At 47.9% G+C, this 19,085-nt stretch overlaps 1 protein-coding gene across 2 annotated transcripts; it reads right to left on the minus strand.

Moving 5' to 3' along the window:
* Nucleotides 1–2,160: 2,160 nt before the first annotated feature.
* On the minus strand, nucleotides 2,161–8,434 carry LOC135318321 (uncharacterized). Of its 2 annotated transcripts, none has more exons than XM_064475511.1 (3): nucleotides 7,297–8,434; nucleotides 4,625–4,672; nucleotides 2,161–3,236 (listed from the first exon to the last, which is right to left on the minus strand). In XM_064475511.1, the coding sequence occupies exons 1-2, from the start codon at nucleotides 8,392–8,394 to the stop codon at nucleotides 4,664–4,666; spliced, it is 1,107 nt and encodes a 368-aa protein (XP_064331581.1). In that variant the 5' UTR covers nucleotides 8,395–8,434; the 3' UTR covers nucleotides 2,161–3,236; nucleotides 4,625–4,663. The 2 variants fall into 2 exon arrangements, with proteins under 2 accessions (XP_064331581.1, XP_064331572.1); XM_064475502.1 differs by lacking the exon at nucleotides 2,161–3,236 and adding an exon at nucleotides 3,483–4,538.
* Nucleotides 8,435–19,085: the final 10,651 nt, after the last annotated feature.

The following is a 19,085-nucleotide window of genomic DNA, read 5'->3' on the forward strand; positions in this document are numbered from 1 at the left end:
AAAAAAACTGAAAAATGAATGTGATCTGAGTTTTAGACTTTGCACAGAACCTAAAAAAGATCAAGCTAAACAGTGACTGAGTTTTGTGGAAAGGATTTTATGGACAAAATTTTTTTCAGTTAAAAAATTCAAAGAAAATAGATGTTGTTTGGATGTAAACATTCCCCTGCTGCCCTGGAAATACGAAGACAGCAACACTGCACTGAGACCTTGGGAAGAAGAAAGTGTTCTTTAAAGTAAAGGAAGAGCACCAACCACAAAAAAAAGGTGGAAGTACTTCTCGAAATATTTCAAGTTTACAAATACGTAAGATATTGTAAACATGCTTCTGCTTTTTAAATCTCAGCTGCTGTTAAGCCAATTGCCCAGTAAACTGCCAAACTGCAAAGATGCCAACTGGTTTTGACAAGAATTCCCAGACGAAAAAAAAAACCCCAAACAAATAAAAAGATAAAAAAGAGTGCTGGACCCAGAAGATTACATGGATAAAAATCTGTGTGCTGTATTGGGCTGGACTAATGCACACTGAACTTTGTCATAGGGTAATAGAGTGAAAACTGAGTGCCAAAACAACAGGGGAAAAGTAAGATCTAGCTTTATCATTTCTCTAGCTGAGTTTTCAGGGATATCATCTCTCTGTAGAAAGAACTGCCAAAAGTACTCCCATAGACACTACCTTTTGTTGCATTCCCTGTTTAGCATGTGACCTAAAAAACAGTTTGATAACTTCACTAGGTAACATTTGCACGAACACCTAGGCTCTAGGCTGTTAACACTGACTCACATCCCTCCACTCAATGGTCGTAACAGTCTCCGGGCTTTTGGTTTTGATTTTACCTTGGGAGTGGACATAAAGACCTGTTGCCAATGCCACTGGCTTCTCAAAAACAGATGAGCCTTGCAGGCAGCCGGAGGGTGTCCTGCGTGCACTCTGTCCAGCCACACTGAGACACATACTAAATTTCTTCATGCTAGACCATACCAACTTGGCAGAACTACCCACACAGGGGTCAATGGCTCCATACATGCAGACAGTCCAGTCAGACACTGCCTGATCCTACTGCTGACCCTCAGGACATGCTTGCTGTGTTCACCAGATTTTATAGTGGAGAAAACAATAGTTGGTGAGATAATGGGAGAAAAAGGAAGGGAAAGCAACAGTTTAAGCTTAAATTGGAAGTCACGTTGCATAACTGACAGGATCTCATCAGAGCTCAGATATAATTTTGCTCAACTGCACGTGCGACAGGCTATCCCGTGTGCAAAATGTTCTGCTGTCATCAAACCTTTAAATACACATCATTATACTAGTCAGGCCAGAAGAGTAGTAACACTGTCTCGTTTTTTGTATGTTCGAGGTACCTCCCACCTAACTGCTGCACACAGGTGGAAGCTGGAAATCCCATTTATCTGACTGTGCCTTTGCAGAAGCTCAACTCTAAACTCCCAAGCCATGTCAGCTGGCTCAATGGCACAGGTAATTTAGCTTCATCCCTTTCTGAGTTGCAACACATTTTGTGCTGTCAAGAGACACATTGCACTGGTTTTAATTTGCTCTTTGTAACAACAATGCCTATCAATCCAGCACATGAAGAAGCATATTTGTGGAAAAAGAATTCTGTCTTGCTAGAAATCCCGAGCAATAAACTTGTCTGAAATTACTCCCCAAAATGTATGCGCTACTTAATTCTAGTCAACTGACAGAAAATTATTTTTCCGTGAGGTTCTGGTTCTCTCAAACAAATCAATTCCCCCACATTTTACAAGTATTTATTTACAACTGGCAAGTCCATCAGTCTTGGTGAAAAGCTTTGCTGCAACTTTGTACAGATGTTCGAGGTTTTTGAAATTGCAGCAACACCGAAAAGATGAGTGTGTCTTTGTCGTTCCTCCCTCCACCCACCCCACCCCCACCAAGTAACAGGACTTACAGAAATAGTATAAAAAACTATAATTCCTGTGTATCACTGATTTCTGCTGCAGATCAGTTACTGAATGAAAAACGGAATCATTTCCATGCTAAGCCTCTCACTGACCATTTGCACTGTCTTCACGCATCACTTAAAAGGTTATCCTCGGTATCCGCTTTCAGACAGCAGGTATCTTCAGCACCCCCATGCTGCCTGCCAGTAACTAACTGCTGGAATTTGAAGAAACCCATTGAAGTCCAACACTTTTAATGAGAAACTAACGAACAAGGAAATTTCAGAAGCTTACAGCACAGCAATGAGGGGAAAAGCACACATGCAAGAATAAACCCCAAAGCAAGAACACAAAAGTACCACAGTGAAATTACTGGGTGGCTCAAAGACAGTGAGGAAGGCCAAGCTTATGAACTGGGGTGGAAGGAAGAAGGAAAAAAAAAAAAAAAGGGTTGCAGTGGCAACTCCCACATGTTTTAAGACACCACTGCTAATGATTTGAAAGGCAAGTTTCTCTATGAAAGCAGCCACCGATTTTAAAGCAGCCACTGCCACTGGAGAGCAAGGCAGAGCGCTGGCAATTGCCTACTGCAGACACAGAAGACAGGGTGGTCTGACCCAGCACCAGTAGCAACCAGGAAACTGGGAGGTGACAGAGTGCCAGGAAGGGCACCAGACTGTGTGAAGACTGGAGAGAGTAACAAAAAAACCCAACAAATTCTTGGCAGGACTCAGCGAAGAGCGTTAGGAAGCGTTTCAGACTCCAGCTGGGTATGCAGCTCCCAAATAGGACAAGAAAAACAAAACTGTTGCTGCTTTGCTGCTCTGAGTCAGTAGGTTAAGACCTACACTTGTGCAATTCATCGGTGAGACTGAGGAGAGCCACATCTGCTCATCCTTCCTTGCTCCACATGCCCTCCTTCCCATGCCTCCCCCCAAATCCTGCCGCTATTACAGCATTTCCTCAGGAGGAGACATCTGCAGTGGTTCACGTGTAGCAACAGTGGTGAGGAGACGCAACATGGGCCAGTGGGTGACTGAGTTCTGATTTCTTAAAAAAACAGGATAAAGGAAAAATGGCATGAGTGATCTCATTATTGAGCTTAAGCCCCTTCTCAGAAAGTAAAAGGTGTTTCTGTAACTTGTAATTCCATCTGTAAAAGCACTCTACATTCTGCTGTGTTGAATGCGCATATCTCAGCATTAACTGGATCAGAGTCCCAGTTTCGAGGCCATTAAAATAGTGTTTCTCAGGAGAGTGGCTTTTTCATTTTCAGACATGTCAAGGTCCCATACATATCGTCGTCTCAACACCTGTCAAAGATGAATAAGCTACAACAACTACAGTTATAACACTATCAAATCTTTATGCAAGATATTGAAAGCAAACTTCAAAGGCCAGTTTGTCTTTTGTTGATCTTTAAGATTTGGCTGTGCTTTCGTAACAGAAAACCAGAAATTCTGTAAAAGGTCAAGTGATGGAAAACAGAGATTACAAAAGGGGAGGTGGCAATATAAGAACGAGGGAGGGACAAAAAGGCTAAGATTAAGAACAGCATTTATATATAAAAATTTATTTAGGTGAAGTCACAAACAGTTTAATATCAATTTACAAACACTTCATGTTATGCATATTATTGAAACTATAAAGAAAGGTAAAGGAGAGCAGATAACGGCAGCTTTTTCCTGAAACAACTAAAGGCATACCCTTACCATCATGCGCGTTACTGGATCATAGTATTACCTTGATCATACTCCCTAGTATGCAAGGGAAAAAGAAAACAAAATACTGAGATGTAGAATGATTAAACCGTGAACCAGTGAATATGATTTTCATGAACACCAGACTACAAACATCTAGTCTGATGCTCAGGATCTTAAGTATTCTACGAGGATAAAATTAGAATAATAATTTAGGTCAATTATTACATCTGATGGAGAATTTCATAATGCACAATTGGGCTCTAACTGATTTCTGGCAATGACAGCAATGGTTAATGCATTCTTTAGAGAAGAATGGAGAGGTGATATTGAGCCTCACAGAGTAATTCTGTTGACAACCTGAGTTATTATACCAAGTGTATGATACTGTTTCAAGTCAAATATACATTTATGTTGCAGATATTCTCAATGAAATGGTAAAAGTAACAGCTGTAACAAGACAAGTTATGATTTATTTTTTTTTTAACAAATATAGTACATAGGTTTTTGAAGTGTCCGGTTGTGATCTGCAAAGATCCAGGATTGCACACAAGTTTGCTCAAATGAGAAGGGTTAATCTGCACATTTAATTGGCTTATACTTTCAAAGTAGTATTTTAGGGCAGGGTTCTCCTCCGGGAGACTGTTCCTGACCTCATTCAACCAATGTTCAATTTATTCACCTTCCTGAATCTTTGCCCTCTTTGGATAGTCTGTGGCAAGTGCTGCGCTGCAGGAATTCCTGTTTTCCAGCAAACTGGCTTGCTCTGCAGGTTTGTAGTCCATTGTTACAATTGCTGATTGGGTAAAATGAATTTCCTATGTCTTCTCTAGCACAGCTTGCAACGCAACAGAAGCAGAGGTAAAAGAATGCACTAGAATACCAGAGCTCCACTTAAACACCAACGGAGTCAGGCTGTTGGCACCAATAAGAAATTCTGTATTTAACAAATCTGCAAATATTTAAAATCCAAAGTTAGTCAGTTTTATATATAAACTCACCCACTTAGTCTGACTGCCATTCCAACTGGCCTTCTGTTTTCATGGAGTCTGGAAAAAAGAATTGAGAGTTGTCTGAAGTTAACACAAACATAAACTTCAGGAATCAATCTCAGCTATCCTACACATGCCCCAATTATCGCACTCAAACTAAAACAAGGGTTCCTCACTTTGTTCTTTCTGCGTAAAGCGAAGTTACAGCTGTCCATCGGTGCCTCAGAAAGGACAGCTAGCTTCAAACATGACACTTTCTTTTCCTTGACTTTCTTTTTACTGGTTAACCTTCTGAGGAACTGCAGAACCAGAGAGATACAGGCACTACCTCAAGCTGAAATTTAAGGAGCCTTCAACTGAAGGGGAAATGAAATCCGTACAGGCTGCCTAATGATATGCCTTGAAATTACGAAAACAAAATCAGTTTAAAGAAACAATATGGAAGAAAGCGGTCTTCGTGAAACACCTCCTCTTCCTCTTGACAGCATGAATGTGGAAAAGCTTAGGTTCAGGCCAAAGCTGTAAGCCCATGAAAGGCTATTCTCTCCCATTTTCATTCTCTGATTCTTTTGTCCAATTATGAAGTCACCTCTTATTTCTCTGAAGTAGTTTTACACAACATAATAGGAGCTTGCGAGGAGCTGGGGAGGCAAAGGGGAAACCCACAGGTCACCTCCAAGAGAACAACATTCTTTTGCTGCTGCCTCACCAAGGATAAACTCATGCTTTAACCTAGGCCTCATCTATATTTAACAGCTGTTCAAACCATCATTTCAGTTAAGGACTTTTTTCTCTTTTTAACAGTTATAAGAAGCTATGTGCTACCCATTAAAAACTGCTCTAATAATAAAAAGGCAGTTGAACTCGCACTGAACAACAACTTTTACTTTTTGTTGTACTGCTACAGCACTACTGTGTTTACAAACATTAAACTTCTGGCATTTTGTAAAATATTTAGTTAAAATAAACACATTTTTCTTTACATAATTTCTGGTTGTTTCTTCCAGATGTAAAGGGGGGGGAAGTTTTTTAAAAAAGTCATTGCCACTGCTAAAAATCAATGGGGAAATTTCCACGAAACCAAGGGGATCAAGGCCTCTGGTGCCTCAGCAGACAACAGTGCAAAGCCCTGCACTGACAGACTGGCTAGGGTGGAAGAAGTTACAAGTCTGGTTAGCATGACAAACTGAAGACCCAGTCTCGGATGAATGCTATGAGCCATTGCCCGCCTGGTGCTGACGTAAGATCCATAGCAAAACAAGAACTGAGCTGTTGTTTTTGAGAACGGAGAAATCTAAAGAGAGGTATCAGAACAAGTTGCATAAATCAAGAGCATCAACCACAGAAGGCACCAAGGCCACACAGCCTGCATCGGGAGCTGTTACGGTATTTGCTGCGTGGTGTTTGCTTGCTCCCCTTCTTTATTGTACGCCAGCCCAGACAAGTCACTTCTGATAGGTACCCAAGCCAGGACCTGGCGTGACACACCACACACTTGCAGATTCCCTGAAAAAGGGTCCTCCCCATCCAGATCAGGCTAACAGAGTCCAACAATTTAGCCACTCCTCTGCGCTGACAATCCCTGGGCAGCACAGCATCTGATGAGCTAGCAAAACCCCTTCAGGAATGCAAAGGTTCTTCCTAGGGTCCTAAAAACAAATTGCTTAGAAATAAATATAGCCAGTATGACAGAATCTCCCTACCATCATCCAGCTGGCATGAAAATCAACCTTTAGCATTCAGCATTTTCTATGCTGGGGATCCGAGAGACTACAGCCACCAGTATAAGAGAATCAGCACAACCCCTAATATAGTCAGGCAACCCTTTGTATCAGCAGAGCTCGCTGTCACAGCTCAGGCAGCGGAGATGGTAGATCTGCCCGTGTACATCAGGGGTTATACCAATTCAGTGACTCTCAGATGCCTATACTGAAAGCAAAACCTTAAGGTACACAAAAACCTTCCCTCCTTCCCCTAGTCACACCCACCCTCTTTTCCCACAAAACAGGCCAGAACTTGTGGATTAAAGCTACCGAATCCCAAGCCAGGTTATATCTCCAGATCACAGTGAATTTACAAGCTAGGGCCATTCATACTTAAGTTTGCCTTTACTCGCTTCAATTTTTCTGGCCTCCCACACAGCCTACGACTACCACATGCTCCCATAGTAACTGTAGAGCCTGCACTCTTTGTCTTACCTATCGGTATTTGTACTGCTGAAAAAAGTTGTTTTTTTTAAAGACAACTCAGGCAAAAAACCCACCCTGTTCTTCTGACACCTTAAGGAAATTGCAATTACGTACCGGGGGGCGGGAGAACTATTGGGATTCCTACCTACTGGTGGCCAGAGCAATAAATGCTACAAACAATTATTTGCTGAGAGCATGCTCTTGTTCCACAGCAACGCCCACGCCTCCCACGGTGGCCAGCTGGACACCCGTGGGGGCCCCTGGCAGGTGAGGCGAGGCGCCTCGCTGGCCGTCGCCGCGGCCCTACAGCTGGCACGAGCCAACCAAAACCCGAAGAAGCCAACCCAAAGGTGGTCAGCGCCATGAGGCAAGAGCTGCGCACTGACTCAAGGGCACCCCAACCGCCCCCTTCTGCCCTCCCGCTCTGAGGGGGCACCGTGCCCTGCCAGGGGAGCGGGCAAACGCGCCGCCGTGGCCGCCGGCCCGTCACACCTGGCTTTTCTCCTCCCGCTCGGGGCTCTGGGATGGCGGCGGCGGTGGCGGCTGCGGCGGCGGGGCCGGCGAAGCCTGCGCCTCGCCCTCAGCCCGCGGCTGCCTGCTGACGAGCGACTTGAGGGGCGCCATCCACTTCATCCAGAGGTCGAGGTCGACGTCGCCCCAGGGCAGGGTGGGGTCCTTGGCCACCCGCCGCCGAAAGTCCTCGTCGTAGCTCATCCACGAGGTGCCCCCGTAGGTGGCGTGCAGCTTGCGGATGGTGTCCAGGTACTTGAACATGGCTCCGCAGCGCGCCGGGTGCTTCTCGCACAGCACGCTGGCGTACACCAGGAAGGCCGAGACCCACTGGTCCAGCGTGTCCCCCGGGCGCGGGCCGTGCTCGGGGGCCAGCTCTGTGTGGAGCAAGGAAAAGAGGTCAATGAACTCCCCCCGCCAGATCCGCTCCTTGGTGGCCTTGGCCAGCTGGTAGCCCAGCGGCCGCCGCAGCCCCACGTAGGGGGTGGCCGCCGCCTCCGCCGCCGCCGCCGCCTCGCCCTGCCCCGCCGCCGCGGCCGCTGCCGCCGCCGGGGCCCCGGCCGCGCCGCTCGCCGCCGCCGCCGCCTCGGCGCAGGGGCTGGCCGCCGCCGCCGCCGCCCCCAGCGCGGCCTGCCGCTCCAGCCAGCGCGGGTTCACGTAGACGGTCCGCAGGCGCGGCGCGGCCCCCGCCGCCGCCGCCGCCCGCGCCGAGCCCTCGGCGCCGGGCTGGAGGCGCAGCACGGCCAGGGCGGCCGGCGCGCCGGCCGGCAGGTCGCTGCCCTCCCGCCGCGGGGCCGGCTGTGCCGCCGCCGGCACCTGGAGCAGCGAGGGCGCCGCCCAGGGCGGGGAGCCGCCCCTAGGCCCGGCCGCCGCCGCCAGCGCCTCTAGGCCCGGGAGGCCAAGCCGCGAGCCGGGCGCCACGGCGCCGAGCACCCATCGGGTCTCGGCGATCCCGCCGCGGTCCCGGGGGCTCCGCGACCTCCCCTCCTCCCGGCGCCCGGCGAGAGCCGTCCCCAGCGTCAGGGGGGCCGCCGTTCCGGCCCGGCGCCGACGGCGGCTCCGCCGCCTCCCACGTGGCATCGGCGCGGCGGCTGCGGGCAGGGCAGGGCGCGCGGCGGGGGGCGGGGGCTACGGCCCGGCCGCCCGGGGGCGGGGCCTGGCGCGGCGGGGGCGGGGGCGGGGCGGGGCCTGGCCGGCGGGGGCGGGGCCTGGCGCGCGGCGGGCGATGGGGGCTAAGCCGTCCCCGGGGGGTCGCGGGGGTTTGTAGTTCGGTGCTTAAAGGCTGGGCTGGGAACGCATAACGTAAGTACCCTCTCTATGTATTTTTTAAAAGGTACATAACTATGTAGTGCACATGCATACACACACTATATATACACAGTATACATATACACTCTACATAGAAAAGCATATATGTAGTTATATATAATGTAGTGTATATGTATACACACATGCTATATGGACACACTATACAATACACTATATGTAAAAAAGCATATAGTTATAGATATACTATGTAGTGTACATATATACACACGGTATACATACACACTATACATTTATGCTAGATATAAAAATGCATGATATAGTTATATATATTCTACATAGAATACATAGTTTATATATTCACACGCTATGTATACACACTATATATACACAATATATATAGGAGGAGTAATGACATTCCACCACTTTTCCCTTTTGACATTGTTGTGGGGTTGCTGAAGGTCGAAGAACAACAGGTGCTGATCGCCACAACAGCGCACCAGCGGCAATATCGCACCAACAGAGACTCTCTGATCCCCATCCATGAGCTCATTCACCAACTGAGGAGCCAAGGAGTCATCAGTAAGACCCACTTGCCCTTTAACAGTCCCATATGGCCAGTGCAGAAGTCTAGTGGAGAGTGGAGACTAACAGTAGACTGTAGTGGCCTGAATTAAGTCACTCCACCGTTGAGTGCTGCTGTGCCAGACACGCCAGAACTTCAGTACGAACTGGAGTCAAAGGCGGCCAAGTGGTATGCCACAACTGATATCGCTAATGCATTCTTCTCAGTCCCTCTGGCAGCAGAGTGCAGGCCACAGTTTGCTTTCATTTGGAGGGGTGACCAGTACACCTGGAATCGACTGCCCCAGGGGTGGAAACACAGCCCTACCATTTGCCATGGACTGATTCAGACTGCCCTGGAACAGGGAGGAGCTCCGTAACATCTGCTATACATAGATGACATCATCATGTGGGGCAACACAGCAGAAGACATTTTTGAGAAAGGGAAGAAAATAGTCCAAATCCTTCCAAAGGCCAATTTTGCTATAAAAGAAAGTAAGGCCAAAGGACCTGCATAGGAGATGCGTTTTTTAGGACGAAAATGGCAAGATGGACATTGTCCGATTCCAGTGGTCTCATGGGACTCCAACCATCTTGGGGACTGACCTGCAGAGTCCTGCACCAGGTAAGAAAGAAGGGAACATCAGGACTTTACAGGAGATGCAGCCCTACAGGCAATTTCTTTCCTAGCCACGTAAAAACACTTTCTGTGTTAGCACGGCAGAGCTGTACATGTCTTACCAAAGTCACTGCCAAAACACATGGTGGCCTCTGTAGAAACGGGACAGGGACATTGCAGTACTTGGTCACCACCCAGGTGAAGGTCAAACACTGCAGGAGCTGAAGCCAGGTGCTGGCTTCTCAAGTAGACTTCAGTTATGCACCCACTCCCCAGCTGCTCCCACAAACGCTTCTGTAGAACTCTCTCCTCTCAAGAAGCAGCCTTGAACGTTGTGCTAAAATGCCTATAGATCGCTTCCACTGTCATATAGACAAAAGATCTGTAAAAAACCTAACAGCTCTTCCATCTTCACAGGAAAACTGGAAGAGCTAAATTTTAGATATAAGTCTTTTTGTCCAAGAAGTCAAGTCCCAGGAATTATGAAACTAGGAATTCCCCTGTGAGAAAAAAAGTATGGCAAAAGAGTGGCTTTGCTTTTTTTTAATGCTTAATAAATTCTAAAGAAATAATAATAGCAGCAAAATGCATCTATTTTCTAATTCACCCTTATTTTCAGAGATTTTTTCAGAAGTCTGAACAAAACAGACTTTAAGACGAATACACTCACATTTTGATAAACAATTATTTTATTAAAAAATGCTACCAAAACATGTACAACTGTGATGAGCTTTTAAATATTTTGATTTAAACTTATGTCCAGTATCTCCTTCTAATTCAAGATTAATGGGGCATTAATAACACCAGAGACTGTTAAAATGACAATAACACCATAATTTCTCTAAAACTTGCCCATGCAGCAGGCTTGGTAGTAAGTCAGATGATATGCATTTATACAAAATCTCTGGAAATTTTCTGAAGGTTAAGGTTTTCTTTAATCCAAAATTCATATTTGGATAGAACTGCAGAGCCATCCAAGTTGGGGGGACCTCGTGAAGTCTCTAGTCTAACCTCCTGCTCAAAGCAGGATCAAAACTGAACTCAGACGAAGTTGCTCAGTGCTTTGTCCAGTTGGGTCTTGAAAACCACTGATGATGGGGATTCCACAACCTGTTCCAGTCCTTAATAATCCTCTGATTTTTTTCCCTTAGATGCAGCCCTCTCTCAGTTTATCACCACTGTCTGTCATCCACTCACTCTTGTCCTTCAGGACAGTGCCTCACTTCACTTTCTTGATAACCTGCTTGCAGGTACTAGAAGGCTGCTGTTCAGTTTCCCTTCCCCAGGCTGAACAACTCCAGCTTTCTTGGTAGCTCCTCACAGGGCAAGTATTCCAGCCCCCAATGGTCTTGGTGGCCCTCCAAGGACTTGCTGAAGTTTATCAAGGCTCTCCTTAATTGGGGGCACCCAAACTAGACACAGCATTCCAGATGAGGTCTGTTGAATGCTGTGTAAATAGCAATAATCTCTTCCCTTGGTCTATTGACCACGCTTCAGCTGATGCAGCCCAGGATGCTGTTAGCCTTCATCCCTGTCAGGGCTCCCTGCTGGATCATGGCTGGCCTATTGGCCACCGGGGCACCCAGGGTCCTTCTCATCAGAGCCGCTACCCAGCCTGCTGGTGCCTAGCCCATGGAAATGCAGGGGGTTAGTCCACACCAAGTGCACTTGTCCTTGCTGACTTTCATAAGATCCCTGCTTTCCCATTCACCTGGCCTACCTAGGGCCCTCTGAATGGCAGCCCAGTCCCAGAGTGTGTTGACTGTATGCCTTAATTTGATGTTGTCCACAAACTGGATGAGAGTGCACTCTGTGTCCTCCTCCGGGCTATCAATACGGGTATTAAACAGGACAGGTCTCAAGATAGACTTCTGAAGAACTTCACCCGTAACCAGCTTCCAAGTAGAGTATGAATGATTAATCACTATGATCTAATCAGTTTATCTCTCATCTAGTTATCTCAACAAGGAAGCTGTGGGAGACCATGCCGAAAGCCTCCTAGCTACTGCTCTCCCATCATCCACGGATCAAGGTAGGTGATCAGGTATGATTTACCTTGGCAAATCCATGCTGGGTCTTTCCAGTCTTCTTTTTCTCCTCTCTATGACCAGAAATGGCTTCCAAGAGAACTTGCTTTTGTGATTTTCCCAAAGTGAAGCTCACCAGCCTGTAGCTCCTTGGACTGTCCTTGATCTTTTTGAAGACAGGTGCAACATTTATCCTTTTTCAGCCATTAGGTACCTCTCCAAACCTCCATGACCATTCAAATATAAAAAGTGGCCTTGCAGTGACACTGGCCAGCTCTCTGAGCACCCTCAGATGCATCCCAGCTGGTTCCCAAGGCTTGTATGGGCTGGGAATCCTCAAGAAAAGATCCCTCACTCAGTCCTTTTCCATTATTGAGAGATTCTTTTCTCTTTGAGGAACAAAGGGATGGAAGACCTTGTTGGCAAAGATCAAGGCAATGAAGGCATTAAATAGAATCATAGAATGATTTAGACTGGAAAAGACCCTTAAGTTCATCAAGTCCAACTGTAAACCTAGCACTGCCAATGCCACCACTAAACCAATTCCCTAAGTGCCACGTCTTCATCCTTTTAAATACCTCCAGGGACAGTGACTCACCCACTTCACTGGGCAGCCTGTTCCAATGCTTGACAAGCCTTTCAGTGAAGAATTTTTTCCTAATATCCAATCTAAACTTCCCCTGGTGCAACTTGAGGCCTTTTCCTCTCGTCCTATTGTTTGTAACTTGGGAGAAGAAACCAAGACCCACCTCGCTACAACCTCCTTTCAGGTAGTTGTAGAGAGTGATAAGGTCTCCCCTCAGCCTCCTCTTCTCCAGACTAAACAACTCCAGTTCCCTCAGCCGCTCCCCATAAGACTTCTGCTCTAGACCATCAGCATTGCCTGTGTCTGTTGTCACTAAGTCACCTGCTGCTTTCAGCAGAGGTCCCACATCTTTCTTGCTTTTTTTTTTCGCTGCTACTGTGGTGGTAGAAGCTGCTTTTGTTGCTCTTGACATCCTTTGCCAGTTTTACCAACAGCTGAACTTTGGCTTCCCAAGCACCATGCCTGTATGCCCAGGGAATGCTTCTATATTCCTGCTCTGTGTGCTAAGACTGAAGACGTTTCAGAGTAAAACCAATGACTGGGAAGTCATAACTGTCAAATACACTCATCCCTCAAAACATTTCACAGAATCGCAGAATCACAGGTTGGAAGGGACCTGAGGGATCATCTAGCCCAATCTTTATAGGAGGAGCACAGTCTAGACAAGATGGCCCAGCACCCTGTCCAGACAAATCTTGAAGGTGTCTGATGTGGCCGAGTCAACCACTTCCCTGGGGAGACTATTCCAATGGTGACTGTCCTCAGTGTGAAAAATTTCCCTCCCGTGTCCAATCGGAATGTCCCCAAGAACAACTTGTGTCCATCCCCCTTGTCCTCTCCACGTGACTCCGTGTAAAAAGGGAGTCTCCATCTTCTTTGTAGCTACCCCTGAAGTACCGGTACACGGTGATGAGATCCCCTCTGAGCCTCCTTTTCTCAAGGCTGAACAAACCCAGTTCTCCCAGCCTATCCTCGTATGGCAGCTTCCCAGTCCTCTGATCATCTTGGTGGCCCTTCTCTGGACCCCTTCCAGCCTGTCCACATCTTTTTTTATGGAGTGGACCAGAACTGTACACAGTAGTCCAGGGGTGGCCTGACAAGCGCTGAGTAGAGCAGGATGATGACTTCTTTATCTCTGCTGGTGATGCCCTTTTTGATGCAACCCAGCATCCTGTTGGCCTTCTTGGCCGCAGCAGCACACTGTTCACTCATGTTGAGCTTCCTGTCCACCAGGACCCCCAGGTCCCTTTCCACAGAGCTGCTCCCCAGCCAGGTGGATCCCAGTCTGTGCTGCACTCCCGGATTATGTTTTTCCCAGGTGCATGACCTTACACTTCTCCTTGTTGAACTTCATAAGGTTCTTGCTGGCCCACTCTTCCAGCCTATCCAGATCTCCCTGCAGAGCAGCTCTCCCTTCTGGAGTGTCTACTTCCCTACTCAACTTGGTGTCGTCAGCAAACTTCATCAGGCTACACTTGATCCCATTATCCAGATCGCTTATAAAGATATTGAATAACATTGGGCCCAATATCGATCCCTGGGGGATCCCACTTGTGACATGATGCCGGTTTGAGAAAGAGCTATTTACCACCACCCTTTGGGTGCGGCCTGTCAGCCAGTTCCCCACCCACTGCACAGACCACTTGTCTAGGCCATAACGCAATAATTTCTCCAGGAGGAGGCTGTGGGGGACGGTATCAAAGGCCTTGGAGAAGTTCAGGTAAACAATGTACACTGCCCGCCCCACATCAACCAGGCAAGCCACTTTGTTGTAGAAGGCCACCAGGTTTGTCAAGCACGATCTGCCTTCAGTGAAGCCATGTTGGCTTTTCCCAATCACGTGCTTCATTTGACTTTTGATGGCCCCCAGGAGGATTCGTTCCATAACGTCCCCAGGGATTGAAGTAAGGCTGATGGGCCTATAGTTACCCGGATCCTCCCTCGAGCCCTTCTTGTAGATAGGGGTAACATTTGCCTTCCTCCAGTCCTCTGGGACATCCCCCGTTCTCCACAACTTCTCAAAGATTATGGAGAGCAGCCTTGCGATGATGTCAGCCAGCTCTCTCAACACCCTCGGGTGGATGGCATCAGGGCCCATTGATTTGTGGGGGTCAAGCTCCTGTAGTAATTCATGTACTAACTCTTCCTTCACCAATGGTGGGTCAGTGTTTGGTTCAATTGGCAATTTTGTTCCCAAAGCCTGGGACCCAACAGTGTTGGTAAAGACAGAGGTGAAGAAGGTGTTGAGGACCTCTGCCTTTTCAGCATCATTGGTGATTGATTCTCCTTTTCCGTTTAACAGTGGGCCTATGTTTTCCTTCTTTTTCTCCTTATGGTTGACATGTCTAAAGAATCCTTTCTTGTTATTTTTTATGTCTACAGCCAGTTTCAATTCAAATTGGGCTTTTGCTTTTCTGACTGCATCTCTGCACTCTCTGGCTATGCCCTTGTAGTTCTCGATGGACAATCCTCCACTTCTCCATTTCTGGTGTGCTTCCCTTTTGGACTTGAGTAGACCCAGGAGGTCATGGTTGAGCCATGGGGGCCTCTTGCTCCGCTTACTTCCCTTTCCTTTGTAGGGGATAAACTGGCTTTGTGCTTCCAATAGAGAGTTCTTGAAGAATTCCCAGCACTCACTAGCTCCTTTGTATTCCATGGAAGCCTCCCATCGAATCCCTCCCAACTGAGCCCTGAGTGCACTGAACTTTGCTCTTCTAAAATCCAGAATCCTTGTCTTAGAGGCGACCTTCAGCACACTCAGCAGGATCCCGAACTCCACAATATTGTGGTCACTGCAGCCAAGGCTGTCACTAACCGAGATGTTACAAAGCAGGCTTTCTTGCTTTGTGAATAGCAAGTCCAGCAGCGCCTCCTTCCTGGTTGGCACATCTAACATTTGTATCGGGAAACAGTCCTCTATACATTCCAGGAACTTGGTGGATGACATGTGAGCTGCCGTGTTGTTCTTCCAGCAGATGTCTGGGTAGTTGAAGTCACCCATCAGGATCAGGTTCTGTTGGCCAGAAGCTTGCTTTAGTGCCCCAAATATCACTTCGTCAGCTTCGTCGTCGTGGTTAGGAGGTCAATAGCAGGTGCCCACTGTGAGGTCCTGCTTGGAGATGACCCCTTTGACTTTAACCCAGAGGCTTTCGATAGAGCAGTCGCAATCACCATAGTTGACTTTGATACATTCAAGGTGTTCCTTGATGTAGAGTGCAACTCCTCCACCTCTTCTACCTTGTCTGTCCTTATGAAAGAGCTTGTAACCATCCATTGCGATCCCCCAGTTGTTTGAGTTGTCCCACCATGTTTCAGTTACTCCTATGATGTCATACCCTTCTGAGTGGGCACGGACCTCCAGTTCCTCCTGTTTGTTACCTAGACTGCATGCATTTGTATACATACACTTGAGGTGATTACTCTTCTGTTTCACCTCATGGGAAAGTAAAGAACCTTTATCACCACATTTCTGAATTCTTATTGTGTTACAGATCCATATTGACCTTGCTCACTTTCAGAAATACAGACTTGAAAAGCTGAGGAGGGATCTTTCACGTTGCAGTAAGTCAGCTAACTCCTGCATAAGGTGGTGATGGGCAGTCAAAGAGAACAAAGAATAAACATCCTCACTGGGTTTAAGCTTTCACTGTAAAAAAATATGACCATGTAAACTATTAGGAAAACCCTTCTGGCTCCAGAAGTCAGCACATCCACTGTCTATATTGCTTCCCCCCAGCTCCAGGAAGGACTGCCCAATTCCTTAACTACTACTGCAACTTTATGGGCAGCAGTTACACAAACAGCTTTGCTTTGGAAGAGAAGGGCTGATGACCAATATCGGATCAACTAGTATCATCTTTCTATTCCTCTGCATTAAGGCTGCACAGCCGATACCTTGTGGGTGGAGGTTACCTCTAAGGTTTGGGGATTAGGACTGTCTTTTTCTGTGCTTGTACAGTGCCCACCAGAGCCCCGGAGCCTAACTGCATGGGTGGTGCTGCCAGGTCTCACAATAATGCAGTTCACAGCGATCATAAACAGCAACTTAAAAAATAATCAGCAAGTGCTTATACTAGTGTTGCTCCCCAAAGATACAGACAGCAGCTAAGACAGGTAGTAAAGCTGTCTACACGAAGCTTCTCTGTGCATATGCTGTATTTATTCACTGAATTGCAGCTGTGATGATTCTTAGGGTCTGTGTCTCATGAAAACTATACTCCAATTTTTCATGAGGGTTCTCATGGAGAAAATCAGCTGGGCAACAGTAATACCTGAGCTAAAGTAGTGGAAATAAGAATGCTGTGCTCCCACTTCATTTAGAGTGGTCGCTTGTAAACTGGCGTATGATTCTAGTGTTGCACTTATCGTTTCCGTCTCCTTTCACAGGTTCTGTGCGCGGCGTGTGAGGATCTGAGTCTGCATTTGGAGGTTTGCCTGCTGGCAGCTGCCTGTGCCCAAGAGTATCAGCTCTTCAAAGCGGGCGAAATCACCCTACGGAGAACGGCAGCAACCGTTTCCAGCAGATTTTAGAGGCAGGCGTGATTGTCCTGTCTGCTCCTCATGTGATTACAGCACTGAATTTCCCCCTCTGCCTTTTTTCCTTGTGTCTTCCTGTCCCTTCATGTTCCCATGGTATGTTTGTAGAGGACAAAAAACCGTGAATGCTTGGAGCCACACGTCTATAGAGCTGTACTGCAGACGTGTCTCCCTCAACCAAACTGCTAGCGTGGGGACAGAACCGCAGAAACAAACTCGGATCATCGTTTTTGCTTCAGACCTTCTCTTTCATCTCAAGCATGAGACCTTATTGAAGGCATTAATGAGGAGGCAAAATGAAGGTTTAAACAGAAACAGCTGCAACCTTAGCTGTGGAGGAACTAGCAGGCTTTCGAATTGGGCAGTTTTGGTGAAATAAGGGGGGAAAGCTCCTTTTCAGACAAAAGACAAAAAAAAAAAAAAAAAAAAAAAAAGAGAGAAACTCCCATTTGGAAACATTACATGGAATCAGAACACCTCCCTTTGAAAGTGGATGGGCTAGCGTGCTGTTTCTCTTCGTGAACCTTAAATAATGCCACAAAGGAAAGAACTATCTACTCCCTCTATTGATGAAACTAGAAAATGCTGCAAAGGAGCACTTACCTGCATGGGCTCCAGGATGCCTGGGAGAACACCCTGCACTAGGGCTGGAGGAGAAAATGCAGCATGAGGAGAAAATAACCTGTGTGTTATGCTGAAGTGCTTTTTATTCAAAATTGCCAATTTTTTTTCTAAGGAATTTTAAGAGTTGTCTGCGATACTTTTGGGGAGACTGTGGAGCTGGTGGTGTCTCAGGTCAAAAGAAGGATGCTTAGGTCTCATGGAATCGGTAGTCTGATGGTGATTTCATCTGAGACAGGGGAGATACAAGACTTGCACTTGAGCTCTTAGCTAGTCTGTTCTTAGGCGTCTTCCACTCCCTCCATAAATAAAAGTATAGGTCTGGAAGCAAAACAGGATTTGGGGTTGTGTGTTTTGCTTTTCATCTCAAAAAATGTAATGGCTGTATCCCTTGCTGACAACAAAGCAACAGATCAGAACTCACCCGTGAAGCTGATGGTTAGCTGCAGGTTAGTAACATTGAAACACTAAGTAAATGATGGTGTGGGGCCTCCAGAACGAACCTGGCAAGCATCGCCATTGAACTGCTTCCAGTGAGGGGAGGACTCAGCGTTCCCAGCTGGGAGAGGGGGGCAGGAGTCAGATCCTGCAGCTGAGAGACAGTTTCCTTCTCTCCAGGTGGGGAAAGAGCTGGCTGGCTGCCTGCCAGCCTTCGTGGGGCTGTGTGGTATTCTTCCCCTGCGAGCGTCCCGTTCCTGCGTTTCTTTACCATTTTGGCTTTCCCAAGTTTGTTCCTTTCTCCCTACAAATGTTTCCTTGCTTATGCTTGGAGACAAGAGCAGAGAAAGTCTCTACAGTGGATCAAACAAGTTTAGTTATTTGTCCTGAGGAGGCTTAGCTTCGTTGATCCCGCTCCTTTTTTCTGCTGGTGTGAGGTACCCAGCAGAACAGTTAGAGGTCTTGGGTGACCCATGCTGCCTGTGGGGCTCATGTCCCCATGCCTCTCCGTGGGAATATTCTGCACAGACTGTCAGGCAAAAGCAGCAGAGCATGGCCTCAAAGCAGCTGTTTGCTGTGGTCAGGTACATAAGACCCTCTTCACAAATCGGCACAGGATGGAAAGAGAGACTCGTGCCGGAACGTAATTGCTGGTCGAGATCCGCTGAAGTCCCGGCAGCCCTACAGACGTGTGTTGCACCCTGCCAGAGCCCTCCCTAGTGCTCTAAGTTTCCCCTGAAGGCAGCAGCTCTCCCGGAGGAGGACACGGGGGTCCCACAGCCAGCAGCCCGGCGGGACGGGGCTGCGACGCCGGACTTGGCAGGGTCAGCCCGGGGCTTTCCCCGGCTGCGCCTCCGGAACGATCGCTCCGAACAACAACCGTCCCTCGCTGCTCGATCCCTCCCCGAAAGGCAACCGCGGCGCGGTGCCGGCGCGGCCGCAGCGCCCCGTCGGGGCCGCCCGGGGCAGGGCCCGGGACCCGCAGCCCCTCAGACCCCCCCAGCCCCCCGCGGCTGCCGGCCCGACGCCCCCAGCCCGACGTGGGCGCCCCGCGGTGGGTCCGGGCTGCGGGGGACAGCAGGAGGGGAGAGGGTGGGGGGGTCAAGCGGACCCC

The sequence above is a fragment of the Phalacrocorax carbo genome, chromosome 1, assembly GCF_963921805.1.
Source record: "Phalacrocorax carbo chromosome 1, bPhaCar2.1, whole genome shotgun sequence".
Classification (NCBI taxonomy): domain Eukaryota; kingdom Metazoa; phylum Chordata; class Aves; order Suliformes; family Phalacrocoracidae; genus Phalacrocorax; species Phalacrocorax carbo.

Coding starts and splice junctions, on each gene's coding strand:
- LOC135318321 (XM_064475511.1), bottom strand. CDS start 8,394: ATGCCACGTGGGAGGCGGCGGAGCCGCCGTCGGCGCCGGGCCGGAACG.